This window comes from Vidua macroura, chromosome 23 (genome assembly GCF_024509145.1).
Source record: "Vidua macroura isolate BioBank_ID:100142 chromosome 23, ASM2450914v1, whole genome shotgun sequence".
NCBI classification, from domain to species: Eukaryota; Metazoa; Chordata; class Aves; order Passeriformes; family Viduidae; genus Vidua; species Vidua macroura.
The window spans coordinates 4,499,661-4,522,318 of record NC_071593.1 but is presented as its reverse complement, the minus strand read 5'-3'; the positions used below and the strand labels follow the sequence as shown (position 1 = coordinate 4,522,318).

At 47.2% G+C, this 22,658-nt stretch overlaps 1 protein-coding gene across 4 annotated transcripts in view; it reads left to right on the top strand.

Annotated features, from left to right (window-relative positions):
• CAMTA1 (calmodulin binding transcription activator 1) overlaps positions 1 to 22,658 on the top strand; it is a 237,269-nt gene that overhangs the window by 43,908 nt on the left and 170,703 nt on the right. For all 4 annotated transcript variants that reach the window (XM_053997329.1, XM_053997330.1, XM_053997327.1 and 1 more), the window contains exon 4: positions 17,960 to 18,027. In XM_053997329.1, the coding sequence (XP_053853304.1) occupies positions 17,960 to 18,027 (68 nt within the window). The remainder of the gene's footprint in view (positions 1 to 17,959; positions 18,028 to 22,658) is intronic.

Here is a 22,658-nt window from a genome sequence, read left to right as displayed (position 1 = left end):
GCACAGATAAACGCATACACTCAGACACATGCATACACAGATAGACACATGCATACACACACCTGCATGCACACGTGCATACACAGACACATGCATACACACACACACCTGCATGCACACATGCACAGGTGCATACACAGACACATGCATACACACACACACACCTGCATGCACACATGCACACGTGCATACACAGATAGACACATGCATACACACACACACACCTGCATGCACACATGCATACACAGACACATGCATACACACACACCTGCATGCACACATGCACAGGTGCATATTTGGCGTGTGGGAGGTGGCCCAGGTGCTGCTGCCCAGCTGCCTCAGTCCCAGATGCCCTGGCCTCTCCCACCTGTTAGTGAGCACCTGTGAGGCTGCTGGGGGAACTCGGACGAGCCCGGAGCTTGTCTGGGATGCTCTCGCGTTCCTGGGGTGTCCCTGTGGTGCAGAGCCTGGTGTCCCCTCAGCCCTCGGTCCCCTGCCGTCACCCTGTGCCCTCCTGGATGCCAGTGAGCGCTCCTGGTCAGGCAGACCTGTGGGCTGCCACAAGCTGGACCAGTTTTTTTTTTTTTTGGGAGGGGAAAAGGCAATCCAAGGGTGAGCTGGGCAGTTCCTGCCTCCCTGAGGGATGAAGATTGGGGGTTGTTGAGGGGGGTGTCCTGCTTGCCTTCCTGCTTTGTAAGAGGAAAAGCTGCTGTTGGGGTTTTGTTATCGCTTGTTTGTTGCCTGTGCTCACCAAACCATGCAGGGAAAAGGGGATTTGGGGAGGATTAAAATATCTGATTCTTGCTGGTTACTGAGCCTTTTGAACGTGAGCTCCAGCAGCTTTGAGCTGCATGGAGGAGACAGTGGCCCATGAGGAGAGGTGGTCAAAGGAATTGGCCAAAAAGGAACAGAAAAATCTGATTTTTTGCAAAGCTTATAAGAGGAAAACGGAAGAATTTTGATCTTGCCAAAATACTTTTGACATTGGAATTTTCCTTGTTTTTAATAATGATTTAAAAACCCCACTTAGTTGAAAGCAAAAAATAGAAAGCCATCTGGAAATCAGGGGTTTTCCTCAGTGCCCTGTCACAGGGTGTCCTCACTGCTGTGTGCAGAACAGGGAGATGTTTGCTTTTGGGGGACGCTTCTGGCATGAGTATTTTGCACACCAAAACTCACTTGCTTTTGGTGGATGTGGTGTTTCCCCTGAGGGTTTTGGCCAGAAGAGCTGGGCAGGCACATAAAGCTGTGCTTGTGGGTGCTGCTCTCTCTTTACCACACCAAACCCCACATTCAGAAGTGGAGCAATCAGCTGGGGATATTTCAGAGCGGGTGGTGAAACGAGGTAGTTTTTAGTATTCATGAAAAATGCTTGTGACAGCCTTACCCCAAGTAATGAGCAGCCACCTGCAGTTCAGAGCAGTGCTTGATAATGCTGTAATTAGATTGGAGATGCAAAAAAGCTCATTAAAATTAAATAACATATTTGTCACTGTTTTAAGAGGTGCAGATTGCCTCGAACCATGCTGGTCTCTTGACCTTGAGTATTTTGGCATAGTCCTCGCTGTTGAGCACATGAAAATAACATTGGAGCATCCCACAGGCAGGTTCATGGTGGGGATTTCAGCACGGGGTTGCAGGTGCTCACCTGCCCTGGTCAGATTGTTTGGCACCTCTCCATACAGGGCCATGCTGCCAGCACCTGGATGGTGTGGTGGAACACAGGCTTCCAAAGGCATGGGTATCTACCTCTTCAGTTTCTGAAATACAGTAAAAAGAGTTTTGAGTCCCCTTCCTCCCTCCTGCCTGGAAAGGAACATGCAAAGTCACGACAGTGTCTATTAACAAGATTGTAATTTTACAAAATTAATTTTTAATGACTAATTTGTCTTGTTTTCAGATGTTTTATACACCACTTATTGTTTAAACTCCTTTTGTTTCTCCACATGTCAGTCACCACAGTGGAGGTGGGTGTTGGGTCAAGATCTCCATTTGGGGCATCCACTGCTGGCACGGCTCTGTCCTTGGCAGGGCTGCATCTCCCAAGGAAAGGCAGCTCTGGGGAAAGACAGAGATCATCCTTAATAAAAGGGATTTCCCTTTCTGCTTCCCCAGCATGGCACTGCTGTCCAAACACTGTTGCCCTCACTCACTCCAGCTGTTGTGGCCACACGCTGCTCTTCCCCTCCAGAGGTGCTGGCTGGCCAGGGCTTCTCTTGCAGTAGCTTCTATGCACAAAGAAGAGAACTAAAAACAAAAAGTGGGTTTTTCTTCCTCCTCCTCACTCATCGTGAGTAATTACACGTAGGTGTCTCGGAACAGGAGTGTTTACAGACACTCCGTATTTTCGGCGTGTGGGATTTTCCCACTGTAGCACTCGGGTTGTGAGCAGCAGCAAAAGCAGCGCTCAGCCTGGTGCCTGGATCACCACTGGTTTGTTGGGAACTGGGGAAGAGGAGGGAATGCTCTTGAGCATGGGATCATGGCCCTTTGGTGTCCACAGGAAGGGAGGTTGTAGCACAGCTTCTGGCACCTTAAAGATAATTTTTTTGTTGTACTTTTTTCCCCTTCTCAGGAGTGATCTTGGAAGGGCTCAGATTTGGGTGGTGGCAGCTTGTGTTGCCTTGCAGCTGGGCACACTGCTTGGCTTTGCTTGCTGCCATTCATGTCGATGTTTTCTGTTGTGTTCCTGGCACCAAATGGGAATTTTCTCAGAGCTTGTTCTGACTAATGTTGATGAAAGGGCAGAAATTCATTATTAGAGTGAAATAGCTGGTGATAGACTGGGGTTCCCAGGTGTATGAATGAATATCAGCAAATATCTGTAATGAAATTTTTTCTGCAAATCCTCGCCTGTGACCACCCCCGCTCTGCCTGTGTGGGCTGAGCTGCGAATTCCACACAGCCACAGGAGTTGGGAGCAGCCCCTGTCGGGCTGCCCAGGTCTGTCCCCACAACCTGGGCACCCACAGCTTCTCTGGGCAGAGGTGGCTGCACAGGGTCCCCAAAACCAGTGTGAGAGCCCATGATGGGCAGACAGAGCCTAGCCATAAAAAAATAAAATCAAGTAAAGTGTTTTCAAGGCCCAGATTGAGACAGGACCCATCCACCTCTTCCTTTCATCTGGGTACCTGATTATTAGCAGAGTAGTCTTAGTTCTTTGCCTAGGGTGGTGAGATGGTTGGGAGAGAGGGAGCTATGAGTGAACAGTTTCATCACCAATAAATATTTCCAGATAAAACAGAATGTGTCATTCCCATCATGCTTGGAGCAGAGTGAAGGGCTGTGGCTCAGCTTCTGGTCAGATCCAGGTGCGTCCTTTAGGCTGGTCTTTGACAATTTCAGAGGAAAAGAACCCCCCCAAACACATTTGGCCTTTGTGGTTATGCCGAGGAATCTGCTGGCAGAATAAACCCTGGGTAAACATCCTCAATTTGCTGCCTCCTGAAATGGAGCGGCTTTTGGAGTTTGGAGCCACAATTTGTATTCAAATGAAGGTCATTTGAAAGGTGTAACACAGTAAACAGCCATTATTTCATTTTGATAGTGGTACTAAAATTATAGTGTTGGTTGAATTATTTTAGTATAGGACCATTACCATCTCCCTAAAACACTTAGAGGGGTTTTATATCAGTGCTGCAGTCCTGAAATTAGAGGAAAATTAAAAATCACACGACTGTGGTAGAAAAGTAATTTATTTGTGAGGATGCCTTCATTTTATCGTGGTGTCTCTTTCCCTTCTGCTGTTCCAGGAGAGAGATGTGCTCCCAACACCCCGACAGGCTCCCAGGGTTTGCCTTGCTGAACCAGGAAGGCAACAGCTTCCCACGAGCCAGGGCTGCCATAAGCCACCCCCAAAACTTAATTTTTAATTTTTTTTTCTTTTTTCAGTAAAAGTGGCTGATGTGGTATTGCCTGACTCAGTGCTGTCAGTGTGTTATATTGCAAACATACTCATGTAGGGGGGTAGGCACACACTTAAAATCTCTCTGCATTAATTTTCTTCTAGGAATACACGCAGTAGAAGTTGGAGTTAATAGAGTGGCAGTGATTTCCCTCATTGGGGTGGCCGGGTGGGGGTGCCTGCATGGAGCCTGGCTATTAGGGCTGCTCTTGGGTGGAAGGGGGGATGCTCCAAGGCTGCGTTGGAGCGGGAGCTGGCGGACGTGAACAAAATCTTAATTGGGAAATTCCCGTAGATTATTACAGCTGCCTTCATTAACATTTTCACACTTGGCTGGTAACAAATGAGGAGAAGGGCTGTGTGTGCCACTGGATTTATAGTGTTCCAAATCCCCTCCATACCTGGGGTGTGCCTTTGAGCAGAAGGGATTGTCGCTTTTTGTGCAGGGGTGTTCTGTGAGGATTTCTGTGAAAATCTTTACGGGCAAGGAGTCGATTTTCAATGTAAGGAGTTCCTAGAAAATAAAATTCCTGCAAATGAAATTCCTAGCTCCATCTCTGGCAAAGTTCAATTTGGGTTTGCATCTGGTTTTTATGGGGTTTTTGATCTGTTTGTGCTTCAACTCCAGGGTTTTTTAATTGCACAAGAATGATATCAAGTGTATATCAAAAGAGCATAAAGTCCTAAACACTGTAAGTTGAGCTGCTTTAACAGTAGCAAAGCTGACATAAATGAAGCACCAGCCATGAAAGATGTTGGCCATGGAAGGCCACCACATCATGTTGCAGGAAAAGGCCGTGCCTTGTGTCCCCTTCCCTGGCCTCACAGGCCCTGGCTTGCTCCTGCTCACACTTTACTGCTGGAGCATGCGATGCTGGCAGGGCCAAAATACATTTTCATTATGAAATCACAGGGTGCTCCTGTGCTGAGCGACATTGGGGTGGATGGTCCCATCCTTAGGTGAAGGCTGCTCTCACAGAGGAGATCCTCAGGAGCTCCTTCAAATTGAGGGGAAAACCTGCGGCTGGATTAGGATGCCCTCGGAGATGAGCGTAGCAACCTGTTCCATATTTATTACGGGCAACAATTTGACTAAGGGAGAATTTAGATTAATAACATTCAGCCCAGAGAAGTAATTTCCTTTGAGAAAGCGATTTACATGCACTCTGCCAAAAAGAGCCGTCACCGCGTGCTCTCCCTGTGTCAGCTCCAATAATGAAGTTGGAAATAACATGGGAGGTTAATAGGTCCTACTTATCTCCTTAGCGCCGCAAAGGAAGATTTACAGTGTGGAGCCTGGTTTGCATATTCCCGTTGGAAATGGAAAGGTTTTTCCCAGCTGAGATTGATGAGACCTTGCAGGGTGTCTGCTGAGGCTGTAAACCTCCATCCCAGGGACACGCTCCTGCCAGAGGGAGCCGCCTTTCCCGGGTCACTGGCCAGGGACTGACTTAGATGCCAGAGCCACCATTCCAGTGATAATTATTTTTATCCATCTGTCTCCTCTAAGCCTGGAAGTTCATAGAGACGTGGCTGCCACCCCGTGTTAGGAGCTGTGTTGAAGCCCTGTGGGTTTTCCCTGGGAGCTGCCCATGGCGTGCGAAAGGGAAAATCATCTGGCGACGTGGTGGGAGGCGCTGCCGTGGAGGGTGATGGAGGCTGCCTGTGTTACCCCTCAGGCCTGTGTGATGCCAGTCTTCTGGGTGTGTGTTGGGGTATGTTGTGTCTTACCCTTGCCCCAAGGAGAGGGGGTCTGCATGCTGGACCACGGGGCTGGGAGCTGCTGGAATGTGCTGGTGGGTTAATTGGGACCTGCTCCCCTAGTTGGAGCTGGTAATGACCCTGCCTCCATGGGGGAGAATGCTGCTGCCTGGGCTGTTGGTGAGGCTGGAAGCAGCTGGAGTTGCCTGTAGTGGCCCCTTCCCCCTTGTCTGGCTGGCCCGGGGATGGCAGGGACAGGGGATGGCGGGAGCCAGAGCTCTGTCACTTCACATTACTCCTGTGAAATCCCAGAGGACCCGTGGCACGTTATGGGCTGTTGCAGGAGCTGTTTCCCTGTGAGCAGTGGAGCTGTCTGGGCTTGCAGTAAGGGAAATCCCCAAATTCTGTGGCTGCTTTCCTCTGCCCCTCCCCACTGCCTTTTGGGAAAGAGCTCTGTGTCTGTTCTTCTCTCCCAGCAGGGTTGTGTTTGGGTCCTTCCAGGTTGCTGGGCTCTTCCAAACTGGGAATAAACCAAACTTTTAAAAATAAACCAAAATTCATTCCCTCTGGATAATTTAAGTCACATGGTGCCTGAAACCTCCTTAGGGGAGGGACTCTGAGAGGGAAAGAATTGTTAATAAATGTTCTGTCTGCACAAACTGTAAAATATTCATTTCAGTCAGTTATTTCATGTTACTGAGCAAGTGCAAGAAGAATGAACTTTCTGAACAGCTTAAGGTACAATTCTGTAATAACCTGAGCCATTTAATGAATGAAATATTTAACATAATTTGCATATATTAAGTGATGGGATGACGTTTTTCTACTTCTGTGTACTCTTTGTGTATCTGGAACAGTGCAGCCTTTCCTCTTTGCCACTCCTCACAGTGCTCCAGGGTAGGCACTGAGGAAATGGCATTTTTCCTCCCCACTTGGAGCCAAGCAAATGGGAGCCACACCAGCTGAAGGCAAGGGCACACACAGGCACAGCTGAAGTGTTTTCAGCTTGGCAGCATGGCTCAAGTAAGCATTGCTTCTGCTGCCATTTCTGCTCTTGATGCTCCCAGTCCCACAAAACACGATTTGTTTCCTTTTTTTTTCCATTTTTTTTAATCAAGTAGTATTTTAAGTGCAGACAAGAAGCTGTCTGCACGTGCCAGAGACTCCTCTTGGCAGCACGATTCACAGGGTCTGGGAGCTGCCCAGTTCTGAAGTACTCTTGGAGCATAGCTGGGCCTGGCACAAAGCCCATCCCTGGGATGGGCCTGCCAGGCTGTCCCTTGTGGCACGCTGGAGCCTGGATGCCATCCCTGTGCAGCTCTGCTGGCTCTCCAGAGTTGTGGCTGGGCTGCCCTTGGGGATGCTGAGCCTGCCTATGGTGTCCTCGAGAGTGGCATCCCTGAGCTGGCACTGCTGTCGGATGGTTGCTGGGTAAATCAGGGCCAAGTTAGGCAGTGAAGAGCTCACTGGGAATGGGAAATAGTGGGGGGGAACCTTTCCCCCATAGAAGCAGAGAGGGCTGTAACAGGTGTTGAGTGACTTCATTCTCAGCAGGTTGCTCTGGAAGGAGGTATCTGCTAATTTCCATGTGACCAGAAGTTGCAGTTCATAATCCAAACAGTGGCAGGGCTGGGTTCTCAATTATACCCAATTAAGGTGTGACTTCATTAGGTGTTGCCTAACTTAACTGCACTGTAATTCATTAAACTCTTTTTCTTCTGCTCTGTAAATGGTCTCAGGAAACTGTAGAGGGAAATAAAGTGTCCCAAGGAGATTGTGTTTTGAGTATCTGTATATAGATATAGATTTATGGATACATAGATCTCTCTGTATCCCATGGGTGGGGTTTGGGTGGTTGCCCAGAGCAGCAGCCCTGGGGAGCACAGAGTGAATCTGGGGTGACCAGTGTGGCTCATGGTGATGCAGCTTCATCCAAGGTGTCCACCATGCTGTGCCCTGATGCCCTCACTCAGTGGTAATGCCACTAATGCTGACCCTCACAGGCTGGATGAATAATGCATCTTGCTCTTCCAATCCCCATTACCTTGTGTTTTTTGCATCCCACGCACTCTGTGTCGTGTCAGTCATTTGCCCAGGTTGTAGCTTGTTCAGGGCTCTGGGCTGGTTTTCCAGCCTGTCTGAGCCTCACTCGGAAATGCCTTCTGTCATGTTCAAGTGGCACCTTCACACTGCTCATTTCCAGGTCGTTGGTAAATATGAAGCAATAAAGGAAATATAAAAGGAGTTCAACCAGGAATCCCCATCTGTCTGGGCCTGCAGAGCTCCTGGATGTCAAAACTGCCTTTCCAGAACTTTAAAGGCTTAAAACCAGAGAAGAGCAGAGTAATTCTAAACTGTATCCCTTTCTTTTATCAGCAAGATTTTAATTTTTTTTAAGGTATATATTTTTAAACTAATAGGAAATGAACCCACTCCTGGGGATGTAAAGCACAGCCTGGCACGAGTGTTCAGGGTCCCCTCTCAGCAGCTGGATTTGAGTTGGGTGAGCAGAGGGAGGGCTGTTTTCATCCTGCTGTCAATGTGCCTTGACAGAGCGTTAAAGTCAATATTACCCTAAAAACGTTCTGCTTTTCATAACAGGCAATTTTGTTGGTGTTGAAAATGCTTTGTTTGATTTCGGGAGCCATTCATTACAGGATCAGGGCTTCAAAGTGAAGCCAATTAGTTATAAGAGCTACTTTTAAAAAGCTTTTTTCCAAACACCAGCTTGAAGGTTAGCTAGAACGTGGTGAATGGGGAGCCTGTGCCAGGGTGGCCCCACTGTGGTGTCGGGTACCACTGGGGTGCATCCCCCTGGCTGAGGCCACATCCCCATGGCAGCAGGAAGCTGCAGCCACACTGCCTGTGGTGGCTCGCCCCCTTTTCTATATTTAGTAAGAAATGCATCAGCATCCCTTTTACTCCCTGAATTCCCTCTGGGAATGGAGCTGGTAAATAGCTGTCGCACTAAAAATAACACCTGCAGCAGCCACTGGCATCCACGTTCCCTTCCCTGGCTGAGCACAGAGCCAAAGGGCTCTCGCCCTGGGAGCAGATGTTGGGATTTATGATTATTAAAAAAAAAAAAAATAACCAAAAATCAACACTTAGAAATATAAAGAGCATGAAATCGCCTGTGATGCTTAACCTTTGGGAAGCAGCATCCATGCTCTGTGCTGGCTCCTGTCTGTGAGAAAGGACACAGCAGCCCCAGCACAGCCTGCAGCAGTGTTCTGTGGGTTGGCAGTCCAGAGGTCACTGGCGTGACATGGCATCAGCCCTGCCTTTCATCAGCCTTCTGGTCAACCCCTTTCTAAGGATAAATACAGGGAATCCTGGGCACTTTGGGCAGTTTGCTGTCCTGGCACTGCTCAGAATGGGAAATGGCTTTTTCACACAAACATCCTTCTTTTCTGGTCATTTTTTGCCTTGTCATTTTTTTCTTATGTGTTCTCTTAAAGGCAAGGATTAACTAAACTTTTGGAAGTCTGAAAATAACTCACAAGGAATTTACAGTTCCCTGATGCTGCTCTGGTTTTATGGTTGTTTCCTTGCAATGCCAACACACACAATAATTCCGGGTCAGAGAGACAGTTTCCACAGATGGGAGCCAGCTGGCATCTGCCAGCCACTCTGGGAGCAGACCTGCTGTGTCCCCCAGGCCACAGGCCCTGGTTAATCATCATGGCTGGATCCTGACATGGGGCAGAAATGTTTCCCTTTTCATGCCCCATGGAAGGGAGGATGGTTTGATGACAGCTGTGAGTGTTGTGAGTTTGCTGGAGCTGATCAGCACTTCGGAGCTGCCTCCAGAAACTGAATATGTTGTTCCTGATTTTGTGAAGAATCCATCAAAGTGACCCTGAGATTATTTGGTTAGAGCATGGTGTGAATAATGCCAGTGTCACAGGTTCAATCCCCATACGGGTCATTCAGTTAAGAGTTTGACTTTATCATCCTTCAGGGTCTCTTCCAACTCAGAATAGTCTGTGATTCTGAATTTACCAGGGAAGATCTGGGGAGAAAAACCCCAAACCAAAAAACCTCGCCAAAACCAACCAACCCAACAGCACCATCCAGGAGCTGGGGACATCAGCACAACTGGCTTGGGCCATCAGCCCCTGAGCTGGGCCTGGGACAGAACCACTCTGAGGTGTCGGAGGCATCTCCCACAGTACAGTGCAGAGAGCCCTGGCTTTCTGCTAGTGGCTCTGTGGCTTCTGAATAATGAACAATTAATTATATAAATATCTGAATAATGCTTTTTCTGGCTACTTCTACTTGTTTACTCTTGTATTTGATATTGGTCCTTCCATTTAGATTTTTTATTTCAGTGGAGCAGCATGAGATCAGGGACTCCTGTACAGGTTGGGCAATGTGCCTCCAGGAAGGACAGCCAGAAGCCATGACCCTCTCATAGACTGTGGTTCTTTTGGCATCTTTAATGCTTAAAACCCCTTTGTGAATTGTACTGGTGCTGCACAGGTTCATTCCAGACACTGTTCCTGAGTTTTCATCAGCCTGGCCATGCTTGGGTACAGGGCTGTGCTGTGTGACTCAAGGCTCTACCGTGTTCTCTGTTCACAAATGCAAAACTGAACAATTCTTATAGGAATGATGATAATGATTAGCATGGGTAACTTTTTTTAACACTAAATTTGTTTGCACAATGATACAGGACACTTGTGTGGTATTGACAGAGCTGGGAAAACCTTCAGTGTAAACAATGGAAAATGAATAAACCTGTCCAGTAATGACTTCAGGTACAGCAACTTCTCTGTTCAACTGGATCTTCAGGAAAAGGGATCCTTGTGCTTGGGCTGGAGTGGGATAGATGGAGCATGAAAGCACCAGCATCCAGGACTCCTGTTTGCACTAATTAAGATGTGAGACTGGGGTGGTGGCATGACAGCAGAGCACTGGTTGAACCAGTAAAATGTCCCAGTCCCTGCTATTCCTGGATTCCCCTGCTATTCCCAGATTTCTGGTCTTTGTGGCTCTCAGTCAGACCAGCAGCATCATTTGAATGCAGCTTTTATCATGATTGAATATGTATATTTTAAGAAGGATTTTAATTCCGTTTGAAATAAGAAAATGCCATAAATCAGCAGCAGAATCTTTTAACATTTACAGTTTTAAATGAATTCCTGGTGAGAGTCTCTTAAGCCAGATTTATATCTGACTCTGCATTGAGCTGTCGTTACGTGGGCCTGAAAAACTCTGACAGAATTAGGCATAATGTAAAAACATGCTGAAAAGACAGTTCTGCAGGACTGTGGCACATTATTATGTCAGAACATATGAGAGTGAGGAGTATGTAGAAAGGGGCAATTTCTGGGGATGTTTCCCTTTTAATGATCCTTCCATTGGAAGGACTTTGGAAGGGCTTGCTGCTGTCTCCATGCAGGAGAAGGCAAATGGAGCAGGCCCTGGTGTTCTCACCTCCTTGGGCACAGCGGTCCCACTGCTGAGAGTGGGATTGGTGCGTCCCCCGGGGCAGGAGGCACCGCCACGCCATGGGCAGGTTCCCAGGGGATCTGCCCCATCCTCCACGATGCAGTTGGACTTTGCCACTTGGTGGAGGAGAGCTGCAGAACATTCCATGGTCCTCCTGGTTTCTGTGGGAGCTGAGAGCAGGGCAGCATCTCTGAGGGCAGATGCTCACTCTGGAGCAGGGGAATGCACTTTGGCATCTTCAAGACATGTGACTGTTAGAATTGTGTACAATAATTGAGGTTTTTGCTATTGTGCTATAATTAATGCATCGTAAACACAGAGATCTTAGTGATTTTTTTTTTTTAATCACATTGTGTATTTGACTCTTTCAAGATTCAGAGGACAAGTGAACTGAACCAGCAGTGCCAGCAGGATGCCAGTGTTCATGGTTCTTTAAATCACAGGGTTTAGTCCAAGGTCATTAAAAAAAAAAAAAAATCACATAATGACCTGTGGGTGTTTTCCAGTAACTCAAGATTGGGTGTTATTTGTTACTGCTCTGTTTCACTAACTGTCCCTCAGTGTGGGGCCTAAATGGAAGATAAAATCCATCCTAATCCTATTAGGCATGGGCTGATGCAAGGGCTGACTTTGCTCTTACTTGTGACTAACAGCACTTCCGAGTGGTTCAGGGCAGCCATGGCTGGGGAGTTGTGCCCCATTATGCTCTTGCTTTTCTAAAGACCCAGTGTGTGTCTCAGTTTGTTCTTGTCCATGTGTTTGACAGGTTAAAGAGCTGAGCAGATCTTGTTCAGCTCCAGTGTGTGTTAGTCACTTCTTGTGCTCTTGATTGGTTTTCTTTTCCTTCTCCTTTTCATGTATTTTAGAGAAAATTATTTCTTGTCCAAATCTAGTTTTTTCATATTAGGTTTAACCCTGAAAATAGTTGTCCATTTGCTACTTTTCTATTTTTTTTCACTTTGTTTACTTTTTTCCCTTTCTTCTGTCCCTTTCCATAAGTTTTCATTGGGACTGTGTCCACTCTGATTTGCAGCTGTTTTTCTGTTGTGCCAAGGCTGCCATGGGTTTCATCATTGTGGTCCTTTAACCCCAGGAGTTTGTCAGAGCTGCTCCAGCACTGGAATCCGAGGACAGACAGCTCTTCTGACAGTGCTGGGTGAACGAGGCCCCAGCAGTGCTGCAAACACCGTCGCAGTCAGATGACTTGATCAGCCATCACAGCTCAGGATTCCTAAATGTCACCCTATAATATCTAATTAAGATTGCAGTTTGGAGACATCATGTACTTTAATTGAAAACTGTAATCTATTCCATTTTTTTCCTGTTTAAATTAATAGTGTGGACCTTTAGCAGATGGTTGGTGAGACACCATTATTAATGAAAACATTCCCCCCCTCCTGCGATCCCACCGCTCACTGCCATGCAGGGAACCAAGGCGAGCATCTCCCAAACCACAGGCATTTCCCACTCGGTGGCTTTACTGTCCTGTGGCACCAGACAGTGCTACCAGGGCTGCCCTCAGGCCTTTCCTGCAGAGATGAGCTCAGCCAGGCTGGCTGGGTAAGGGGGACAGCAGCAGCCAGTGGGCTGTGGACCATCTCCTGCTCTCTGCAAACCAAGGGAAGGCAACGCTTTGGGCCCCAAAATGGTGAGGGTTTCATCCATTAGGGCAACAGACCAAGAGTCTGGCTTCAGCCAGTCTGTGGTATTTTCACAGGTATGAATAAATGCCTCTGCACTTGGCATGAGTTGGAAAACCAAATCTGTGCAAGTCTGGCCTGACACGTGCTCTGGCTGGGCAGCCCTGGGCAACCTCTGACCCCCAGGCACAGCTTGTACTGCTGACACAGATTGTCAGCAAAACAGCAGCAATATTTGAGCTTTATCCCTCTTTCAGCCTCAGCATAGGCTGATCAATGTTTCTGCTTTGAGAAGATGCAGACAGGTACTGCTTCAAGACCAAACCAAGTCCTGCCTGAAGTGGCAGTGAGACATTCTGGTGTAGGAGTCACTGACAGGTCACTGACAGGTGTTGTCAGCCTGCAGTCACCTGACCCTCCTGTCCCTGCTGGACACTCCTGGGCTCGCTTTGCCTTTCTCCTGCTCCTTGTTTCACCCAGCTCATAAGCAATATCCCTTTGATGGTGTTGCTGATTTAGGCCAAACAACTGGGCAAATGCAATGGGATTTTGATTTTTGTTTCCATGATGCTGAACAAGGTGGTTTGAGCTGTGTGTTTGGTGTTTGGAGCAGTTTGTAGTTGGGATATTCAGAATATTAATAGCTTTGAGAGTGGGGATGGGTAGAAAATGAAAATGCCTCAATTCCAGCTGAGAAGATAGTCCATAGTCAACATGAATTTTTATTTTAATTTCAGAGCAGAAGGACGATAAGGAAGTGATGGGCTGGAATTTGTCTTTATAGCAGAGAGGACGTGGTGAATTCCTAAGAGAATAAATGTGCTCGCTTAAGGGATCGCAGCTTTATTAGCTCTGTGGTCTAAATCTAGGGATGAGTAGAAACTCTTCTGCTTTCTCCTAACACATGCATAGATTCAGGCTTATTAATTTGGGTGTGTATCATTCATACAAAGTAATAACTTGAAATTCAGACTGCTTTTTTTTTAATGAATTACATGTTGCTTTGAGGCCAGATGGTGACCAGAGCTGCCTGGCTTAGGGAATTCTGCAATCCTTCTCCCTTACAGTTTCTCTTTTTATTTTGAGAGGTGAGGTGGGAATTGCCAATACTTTGTGACGATGCAAGATGACCTGGAAGGAATCGAGGTGGGAGGAAGGAACCAACACTCAGTCCATGGCTTTAGGGAACCCATTAATTGTCTGTTTCAGAGTTTTTTAAACTTACTCTTTTTCTACCAAAAAATATGTGTGTTCACTGGAAACCCTTCAGCTCGGGGCAGAGTTGGCACCTTCCTGTGTGCACGATGGGCCATGAGCCTCTCTGACACCTCCAGATCCCTGCCTGTCGGTCTGTCCTGTGCTTTGTGGCCATGTCCTCTCCAGCTCCTGTGCATGAAAAGCTTTGCAGCAGCTGCTGGGCAGCACTGAATACACCGAGGGAGTTTCTTCCTCCCTGCTGTCCCTGTCCCTGCACCACTGGCTGCGGCACTGCCACTTGTCCTCACCGCGGCAGCTGGGACATGGCGGGTGAGATCAGGTCACCCATGTGCCACAGCTCTGGGCTGTTACGTGCTGACATTAAATATTGAAGGGTCTGAGGAGCTGCAGTCACGTAGCATTGGGTGGGGGAGCGTGTGGTGGCTCTGCCACCGTGCCTGAGCCAGGAACGCCAGGCTGAGTGGTGCCACACTGGCACGAGGCTGAGGGAGCAGTGGGAACCTCCTTGGTGGCAGTTGTCTGGAGATGGTGGAGCTGCTTGTGTCCTGGCTCACGCAGCTCGCTGGGCTTCCCAGCTGGTGGCTCCCTGGTGCATTCACACTAATAATCTAAACAAACTGGCAAGTGCAAAATAAAAATAAATGCGCACCTAGATAAAATGCTTTCAGCCTGAGAAACCAAGTCTAAACTAAACACAGCAGTATCTGACCAAGTTTAGGATAAAACACAACTCGAGTGATTTGAATGTTAAATAATCTCATTGCTGTATGGTGTGATTCCCTGAGATGGTCAGTCAAGCCTGTTCTCACCAGTGTGAGTGGTGGGCTCAGTCCTGCAGGCACTCAGAGAGGGAAAGCCACGTGCTGAGCATTGCCCTGGGATTGGCCGACACACTCGGAAGGAGAGCTGGATCCACACAGCTTTCAGTGATTCACCCTTTCCCAGCAATGCTCACTCAGTTTATGCTGACAGTAATTTCAAAGCTGGGATAGGGGGGATGTGGGTCTGGGTGGGATATCCTGGCACAGGGGCTGCTGCCCATGGTGTGTAGTGCCCTTGCCCATGGAGATAAGCCTGGGTGGCCTTGGGGTCCACCTAGTGCCACCTGGCCTGACTGGTGCTGCGGGGGGACTCGCTGGTGACAAGATTGAGTGTTTGTGTCACGTGCAGGCGTCCCTTGATTTTTGTTGCTCGCTGTGCAATCACAGAGGAGCCAGGACCAGCCGGGGTTTCAGAGCCAGCTCTTTCTCGTCTGACCTTGCTGGTGCCATGCTGTCTTTTGTTTGTAGTCTCGGGCAAGAAGCAATGGGAAAAGGGTTTGATAGGAGACAAAAGCAAACAATAGCCTTGCTCCAAAGATACGATGAATGGGATATAATTGGATTTTTTTTGTGAGGACATTGATTTGACCCTGTGAGACACAGAAAGAATCATTAGGGGAATTAACACACATTAAAATGCAGGGTTTTATCAGAGAGCTTTTATTGTGCCCATAGTTTTGTTTTTAATTATTTAATGACTTTGTGTCTTCTGGTGATAAATCTATTTCTTCCCTCTTTTTTCAAAGGGAAAAAGGGTGTTGGTGTGACAGCAGGATAATCGGCCCATGCAGCTGCTGAACCCCAGCCCTGCCTGTGCCCCACCACGCAGACAGGGAGCCAGTGGGCAGAGGCATCTTGTGCAAACCTCTGATCAACCACCAGTGCTGGGCTGAGCACTTTCCTCTGCAGAGCTGACACAAAGTTGTAGTTACAGAAAGCAGAACATGTAAGGAATGGGGTTTTAAGGGTTTTTTTCAGCAGAGAAGTGCATCCTCCTTCCCCAATGTGTATCTGTGGCACTGACTGGCAGCTTGACCTTTCCTCTGCCCAAGCATGAGTGGGCCAGGCCAGCAGAGTGGAAACCCATGTTCTGCCTTGCATGGGAGCCTCTTGTTGCTGCAGCTCCTCCAGTTGGTGATGATTTGGGATTAGGTTTTCACATATGCCTGGCATGGGCTGGCAGGAAGGAGCAGAGTGAATGAGCCATGGGTAAGGCTGAGTTCCTTCACCTGAAATACTTTGGGTTTCTATGCCATAGCAATGTATTTGTTCAGCCACAGAAGTTTAAAATGGCTTAATTCGCCTTACAGCAATTGAATTTTAGTAAGGAATAGGCAAAATCTCAGACTAACCTGAACCTCCTAAACCATCTTGGTATTGAAGGGGTTTGTTTCTGTAAATGCTTGCTTGCCTGGTGCTGAAGAGGATGTGCAGGGAACTCCCAAGTGTTTCTCAGTCTCTCCAGAGCTCATCTCACTGTACATCATGAGGTGACACTGGTTTGTAGCGTAGTGAGCTGAGAACACATAATGTGGGATGGGTTGGGAATAGAGCTCTGCTGATTGCTGCATTTTTGGTGGAATTACTGCACTGGCTTTAAAAAAACCCAGAGATCTTTTTCCATATTTTCTGAAGAATTTTAGTTATGTGGTTTTAGCCTGTTGGAGATCTGGGGTCAGACTTTTTGGCCATGTAGTGTCCAGATTTCAGCACTTGCATCTGATTCAGGTACAGCTGCTATGAAATTGTCAGGATTGGGAAGGTCATCAGTGTTGGTGGTGGAGGTCTGCACAGGCTTTCTTTGATGCTGAATTTTATTCAGCTATAAGCCACTTGGCATAAATTAAAAAGAGGCGTTTTTGGAGCTTTGTGTCACTGCTCTGTCATCTGTGTGTATGGGGATCCCTTAAACCTACAGAGACTGGCTTGGGAAACAAGGGGTGCATCGATGGATTCCAGGAGAATTTATTTGCAGTGTAAACATGTTGGTCAGGAGTCATTAATATGACATTCACACAGCTCTAATAAAGTACATAACACGGAGATCTGGCACCGCCGCAATGCCCAGAGGACATTAAGTATGAGTCTTAAAACCAAGAGTATTGGAAACAAGATATTTTTACGTCTCGTTTGGGAGTAATATAATTGCATTTTGTGGCTCTAGCAGATGCTTGGGCCAGCTGGTTGGAGAGCATTGTGTGGGTTTTTAGCTTTGGTACTGTAAGCGACAGCCCTTATATAGAGCTAGCTAAAAAAAAAATAATAAAAACACCTCTCCTGGTGGAAAGCCCTGGCACAGGCGTGTGTTGTGCTGTTGGGAGTTACAGCCTGGGGACACTTGTGCTGCAGTGGCTCTGGAGATGACACTGCATGTGGTTTGGGGGTCTGATTTGAGGCATTTGTACACTGAAGACAGTTTAACTGACCTCACTTGTTCGGCTTTTGCTATGCAGGCCCCTCTGAGAGCTGGGTGGTAATTTTTGGAAGATAACCATCAAAACCCTACATTTTTCTGACTATATTGTAGAGGGCTTATTTTCAGCACAGTCTCAGGAGTCCATGGCCATCCCTAGCTATCGGGACACTGCTGGTGTGGTGACAGTTGTCACCTTTTGACCACCCCGGGTTTGTACCCAGGAAATGGATGAACATCTGTCCCGTGTTCCTCAGGCCTGTTCACAGGCACTGTCGTGAATTATGTCGCTGGCGCCGATAATTTCCTGCAAACAAATCGGTTCTGATCTGGAAGTAATCGCCCGTATCATTCCTGCAAGTGGGAGCAATGACTTATGTTGATGTCACCCGCTGGCTTTTTATGGCAACGATTAATAATTCAGTAATTCTCTCTGCAGTGATGCTGTTCTATTTATAAATATTTTATTTAGCTCCCTGTGTCCGTATTGTCGCTACCCTCCCCTTTGCTTCCTGACGTCATACCGGGCTCTCGGCGATGCCATGGTCACCACAGTTACCAGCAAATTCTCTGTGCTGGAAAATGTTAATGCCTTTCCTCATTTGCATCTCTTCATTGTCCTGTTTAAGCCTGGCCTTGGTGGCGTGGATGTGAACATTTACTGGGTGCGCTCTGTCAGTCAAAACCCGATTTCAGCTGCAGCCTGGCCCCGGGGTAGGCGGCTCCATGTCTCTGTTATAAAACTTTCCAGTTCCCAGCACAGCCATGCAAGTAACTCTGTTTTCTTTCTGCATTTCTCTTTCAGGAAATTGCAGCTTATTTAATAACGTTTGAAAAGCATGAGGAGTGGCTAACAACCTCCCCCAAAACCAGGTAATGTTCTCCTGCTCAGCACATTGACTCTCTCGCGCTGATGACTTGACTCACTGATCAATGCCTTGACCACCAAGTGGAAACTCCCAGTCATGCCTGATGGCTTGTGACACCAAACTCTCATTAATTGCCTTAATGAGCATTTTATTGAATGAAATCAGATTGATTAAAAATGAAACAGCTACAGCCTTGGCAGGTTAAAGTTTTAACCCGATTGCTCAGGATTTAATTGTATCCCTTCAGATGAGCAGATCTGAAGTCTCTGAGCAAGGTTGCGGGCTGTTTATCTTGACAGAGCTCCCTTGCCTCTAACTTTAAATAAATAAAAAAGCACCAGCCCCACCATGTGCTGCCTGTTCACAGACAGGCACGGGTTTGTTTGCGTTCTGGTGTTTCCCTTGCTGAGGTTAAGTGTTTGATGGTGAGGAGGTCCCAAAAAGCTGCATTAACAGACATGTTTGCAGTTTATTATTCAGTAAATGTCATGTCTTCTTCGTGCTGCCATAAATGTTTAACTTCTCGCTCCCCTGGGAACCCAGACATGGAGTTTTGGCTGTGGATGTTTTCCTGCTGTTTCAGCTATGTTCTGGCTCCATACGTCTCACTAACGCAGAGAACGACTCTTGCTTTCTGGTCTTGCTGGGGTTTTGCTGTTTTTCTTTTTCCCAATCCACGTTTTCGTATTGCAGAGGGATGGGCCATTGGAAGGAGCCTGCTGGGACCCAGGTGAGAGAAAAGCCTATTCTAGCATCCTGCATCCCAGCATCATCCGTTGCAGGGGCCGGTGCCACGGGTGCCCGGAGCAGCATGCTCCAGGTTTGGCATCACCTCCTGCTGCCATGAGCAGGGACAGAGGTCACAGTGGGACACGGGGAGCAGTGCCACCCTAACGAATAGCACAGATTGATTCCAGGTGTTGCACAGCACCCAGCTGAAGAGAGGATGGACGTGGAGGCCTTCTCTGCACCTCTGCAGTGCAGCTGCAGATGGGGCGCACAGAGGACCTGCTTTCCATGAAATATGAGAACAAAAGAGTTGTGTTGTTTTACTTTTGTGGGCTTTCTCCCCCCCAGACTGTACATTTTTGTGACATTGGTAAGTAATGCATTTGCTTGTCGTATTAAAGCGTGTAGCACCTGGGAAGGAGATGTGGGAAACCCAATTGCTTTCTCAGTGATTCTCCAAGACCTGGAGCTGTCATGGTGGTGGAAGGGCCTGAATGGATCTTTCCTGCTGGTGGCAGCTGTGAGGCTGTCCTTGGCTGCAGAACAGCAGGTAATTCAGTTAAATATTAGCAATAGTTTTTTCTGAGTTGGTAATCCCAGTTTCAGAATTAATTCAAAACAATTTCTGGCTGAACCTTTGCCAGAGAAGCCTTTTAAGGGGTCAGAAAACACATTAACTAGTCTGGCTGTACATGGTATCATTAAAGATAGGAGATTATATATGTTTTTGTAGCAGCATCTTCTGATCTTTAGAGCTTGGTTTGCTAAAGGCAATGCATGAAAATAATCTTCTGATGAACATTTCCTTACCTTCCTCTTGTGTGTTTACACTTGGAAGAAAGAATGTCCCAGGAGAAGGAAAGTTGTGACATGAGTTCAAGGTCCTTCTGAAATTGTTCAGTTAGTTTTCTATTTTTTTTTTAAATATAAAAATTAATTGGAAGAGTTAAATGCTGAGTTGCTACAATCAAGGCTCCCAGTATTACAGAATTAATGACATCGATTTGGCACTGAACTGGAACACTCCCCGTTCTTTGTTTGCTGCTGTGGGTGCTACTAATTTCATCTCACAAAATTAATAAAAATTAATTGCACCACTGACACACACAGAGTTTCCTAATACGATGATGTATAGTGTGCTGTGAGGAGTCACTGCTGGATGATGCCATGGGGGCTCCGGGCGCGGCTGGACGCTGCCTCTGGGAGCTGGTGCTGCTGCAGCTGTGGGCAGAGGGCTCATATTGGTGTCCAGCTCAGCCACTGGTGAGGGAGGGAACTGCTGCAGAGGGTCAGGCCAGGCTGGGCTGTGGTGCCTCACAGGTCACTGAGCTAAGGCAGAGTGTGGCAATGAGGGATGAGCTGGTTTGGAGCCAGGCTTGAAGTTCTGAATGTTTTCATCTCTTTCCCAAAAAGACGTTCCCATATTTACAGCACGGTTGGGTATTGCTTTAGTCATGGACATGGAGAAGAGGACCTCTTGCCATTGTGATGGCATTGAAGGAGCTGTGACAAACCTTTGGAAAAGGTCCCTAAAATTACTTTTTTATGAAACTTCTTGTTGAACGACTCCAATTGATTGAATACATGGATATAAATGTACTGGAGCATTATTACAATAGTCTTTTGAGCGCTCCAGTTGATCAACATAAATTAGCAAGTACACCTCGCAAGCATCGACCTTGAGGCTCCCTTGGAATGGTGTTTGGTTACTTGATGATGTGCCGGGTAATCCGCAGCGGGTGTTCCGTCAGCGGGGCGGGGGAAGCGTTCTGCTAATGCAGCAGGGCCAAGTGTCTGACATTTCCAAGTTTAAATGCAAATCATGATGACAAAAAAAAAAAATTACTTGACATTTATATATCAAGTAGAACTTAATTGTTATTTACTTTGGAATTTCAATGACAAAGTCAATTTTCTGAGTCCAGGAGCATTGTGCCAGAGGAAGATACTTTGCTACTCTGTTTCCAGGTGCCTTCTGCCGTTAGCATTTGTACAGTATTTTAAAAATATTCTTGAATTATCTGAGGTGATTTCACTATTTTGCATGTGGGCCCCAGGCAATGGAAAAGCCTTGGCTGTGCCCAGAAGCTGCAAGGTCAGTTTTCCATCTGGGAATGCAGTTCAGATGTGTTTCTGCCCCTTCCTGCTTCATGTCTTGGAAAGGACGCTGGGCGATTGCTGGGGGACCAGCCCCCAGTGAGAGCAGGATGGGTGCAGTCCCTGGAGTCTCCCCACCTCCCGTCCAGGTGCCCATTGCCCAGGAAGCGCACCCTGTGCCTTACCTGTCCATCAGTCCAGCGTAAAGAACATCCCCTAACTGTGATATCAGCGGCATCGTAAAGAAAAGTTAGGATCTTGCAGTATATTAATTCTGTATTAAATAATTAATAGTAAAATTAATTGAATTACTCAATTTTCAGGTAAAAATATGGTAATAAATATTCATAACTTACATTATTAAGGGAATTTCCATTTCCTATGTCGTTAAAGTGAGATTAGGTAAGGTTGGGTTTAAATGAAGATTGAAAACAATTGTGCTTTGGAATTAATTCACTGTGTTAGGCCATTACCTTGCGAGCCTTCTTTCCAGTGTGCTCTGTGTGAGAGCTGTCCCACTGCATGGGTGGATGCTGCTGCCAGGATGTCTTAGCTGCTGGGAAATGAGACAGAGGCTCCCCGTGGAGAAGCTCATGGGAGCTGAAGGTTGTGGAATAGCAACTGCCCAGAGCTGTGACTGGTGGCAAAAGTTCTGTCCTCTCCCCTTGTGCTTGTTGCAAATAAAAGTCCTCTCGAGACCTTGTTTAGACATTCAAGGCACGTTTTAAAGGTCCTGCTCTCTCATATGGCTCATACTCTCCATAGGATCCAGGACCAATAACCTTGCCCGTGGGCAGTGCTGAAATTTGGGTTTTCTGCTTGTGCTGCTGGGAGTTCTGCCGGCATGTTTGGGGTTGCATACGACCTATTTTCCTCTGTCGAAGGCAGCGTGTGTGTGCTGTCAGCACTCCTGGCTCAGGATGCTGCTTGACATAATCCCTGCTAAATGTGGCACATCTCTCTTTACACTTTATAGATTTCATGACTCTCAACACTTTCTTCTCAGTGCTTTCAGTATTTCCTTCTCTTTATTGTCCCTGCAGAGAATAAACAGTGCACAAATGGTTTTAAGAGTCCTTCGTTCATATAGATTTTTAGCTGCTGTGGTCCAGGGGTGTTGAGACACCAATAATGAATTCTTTTAACAGCTCACCGTGTTGATTGTAAAGTGACCTAAGGGCACAGTTGCTGGGAACCATCCAGATGCCTGGCCTGACTCAGGCAATGGTCTTCAAGTATTCCTTCTAAATTCTTCCCATGGCAAATCCAGCCTGGTGTGTGCTGGTCCTCTGGGAGAGCTGGTTTCCCTCTGTATCCAGCTGGCAGCTCAGAAGAGCTGTGTCACAGCAGAAGATGTCACTGGCCAACTTGGACAACCAAGACAAGAGGTCTGTGTTTCTATTGTGGATTCACCTGGCACAGAAGCTGAAGTTTGGCTCTTCCAGCCCACCAATGGCTCTGCAGCCCCTGTGCATGGTCACCAGGCTTGGGCTTTCTCACATGTCAGAGGGAGACGTGTCAGAGATGGTGGCTCCACAGCTGGTCCACACACACTAACATCTGCCCCCACCGCCTGGCTTTGCAGGCACACAGTGTTGGGGTACCCTCTTTATGTGGACTCATAAGAGTCCTGCAGTATTGCCCCTTGGAGGAGAAGACAACTCTGGAAAACATGGAATGGACACAAAAAGCAATTATCTGATAACAAAGCAGTGAAGTCATTCAGCAAACCCATCTGCCTGCAGCAAGGCTTGGTAGGTTTTTCTGTCAATGGGTATGGCCAAGGAAGATAATGTGGCTTTGGGCAAC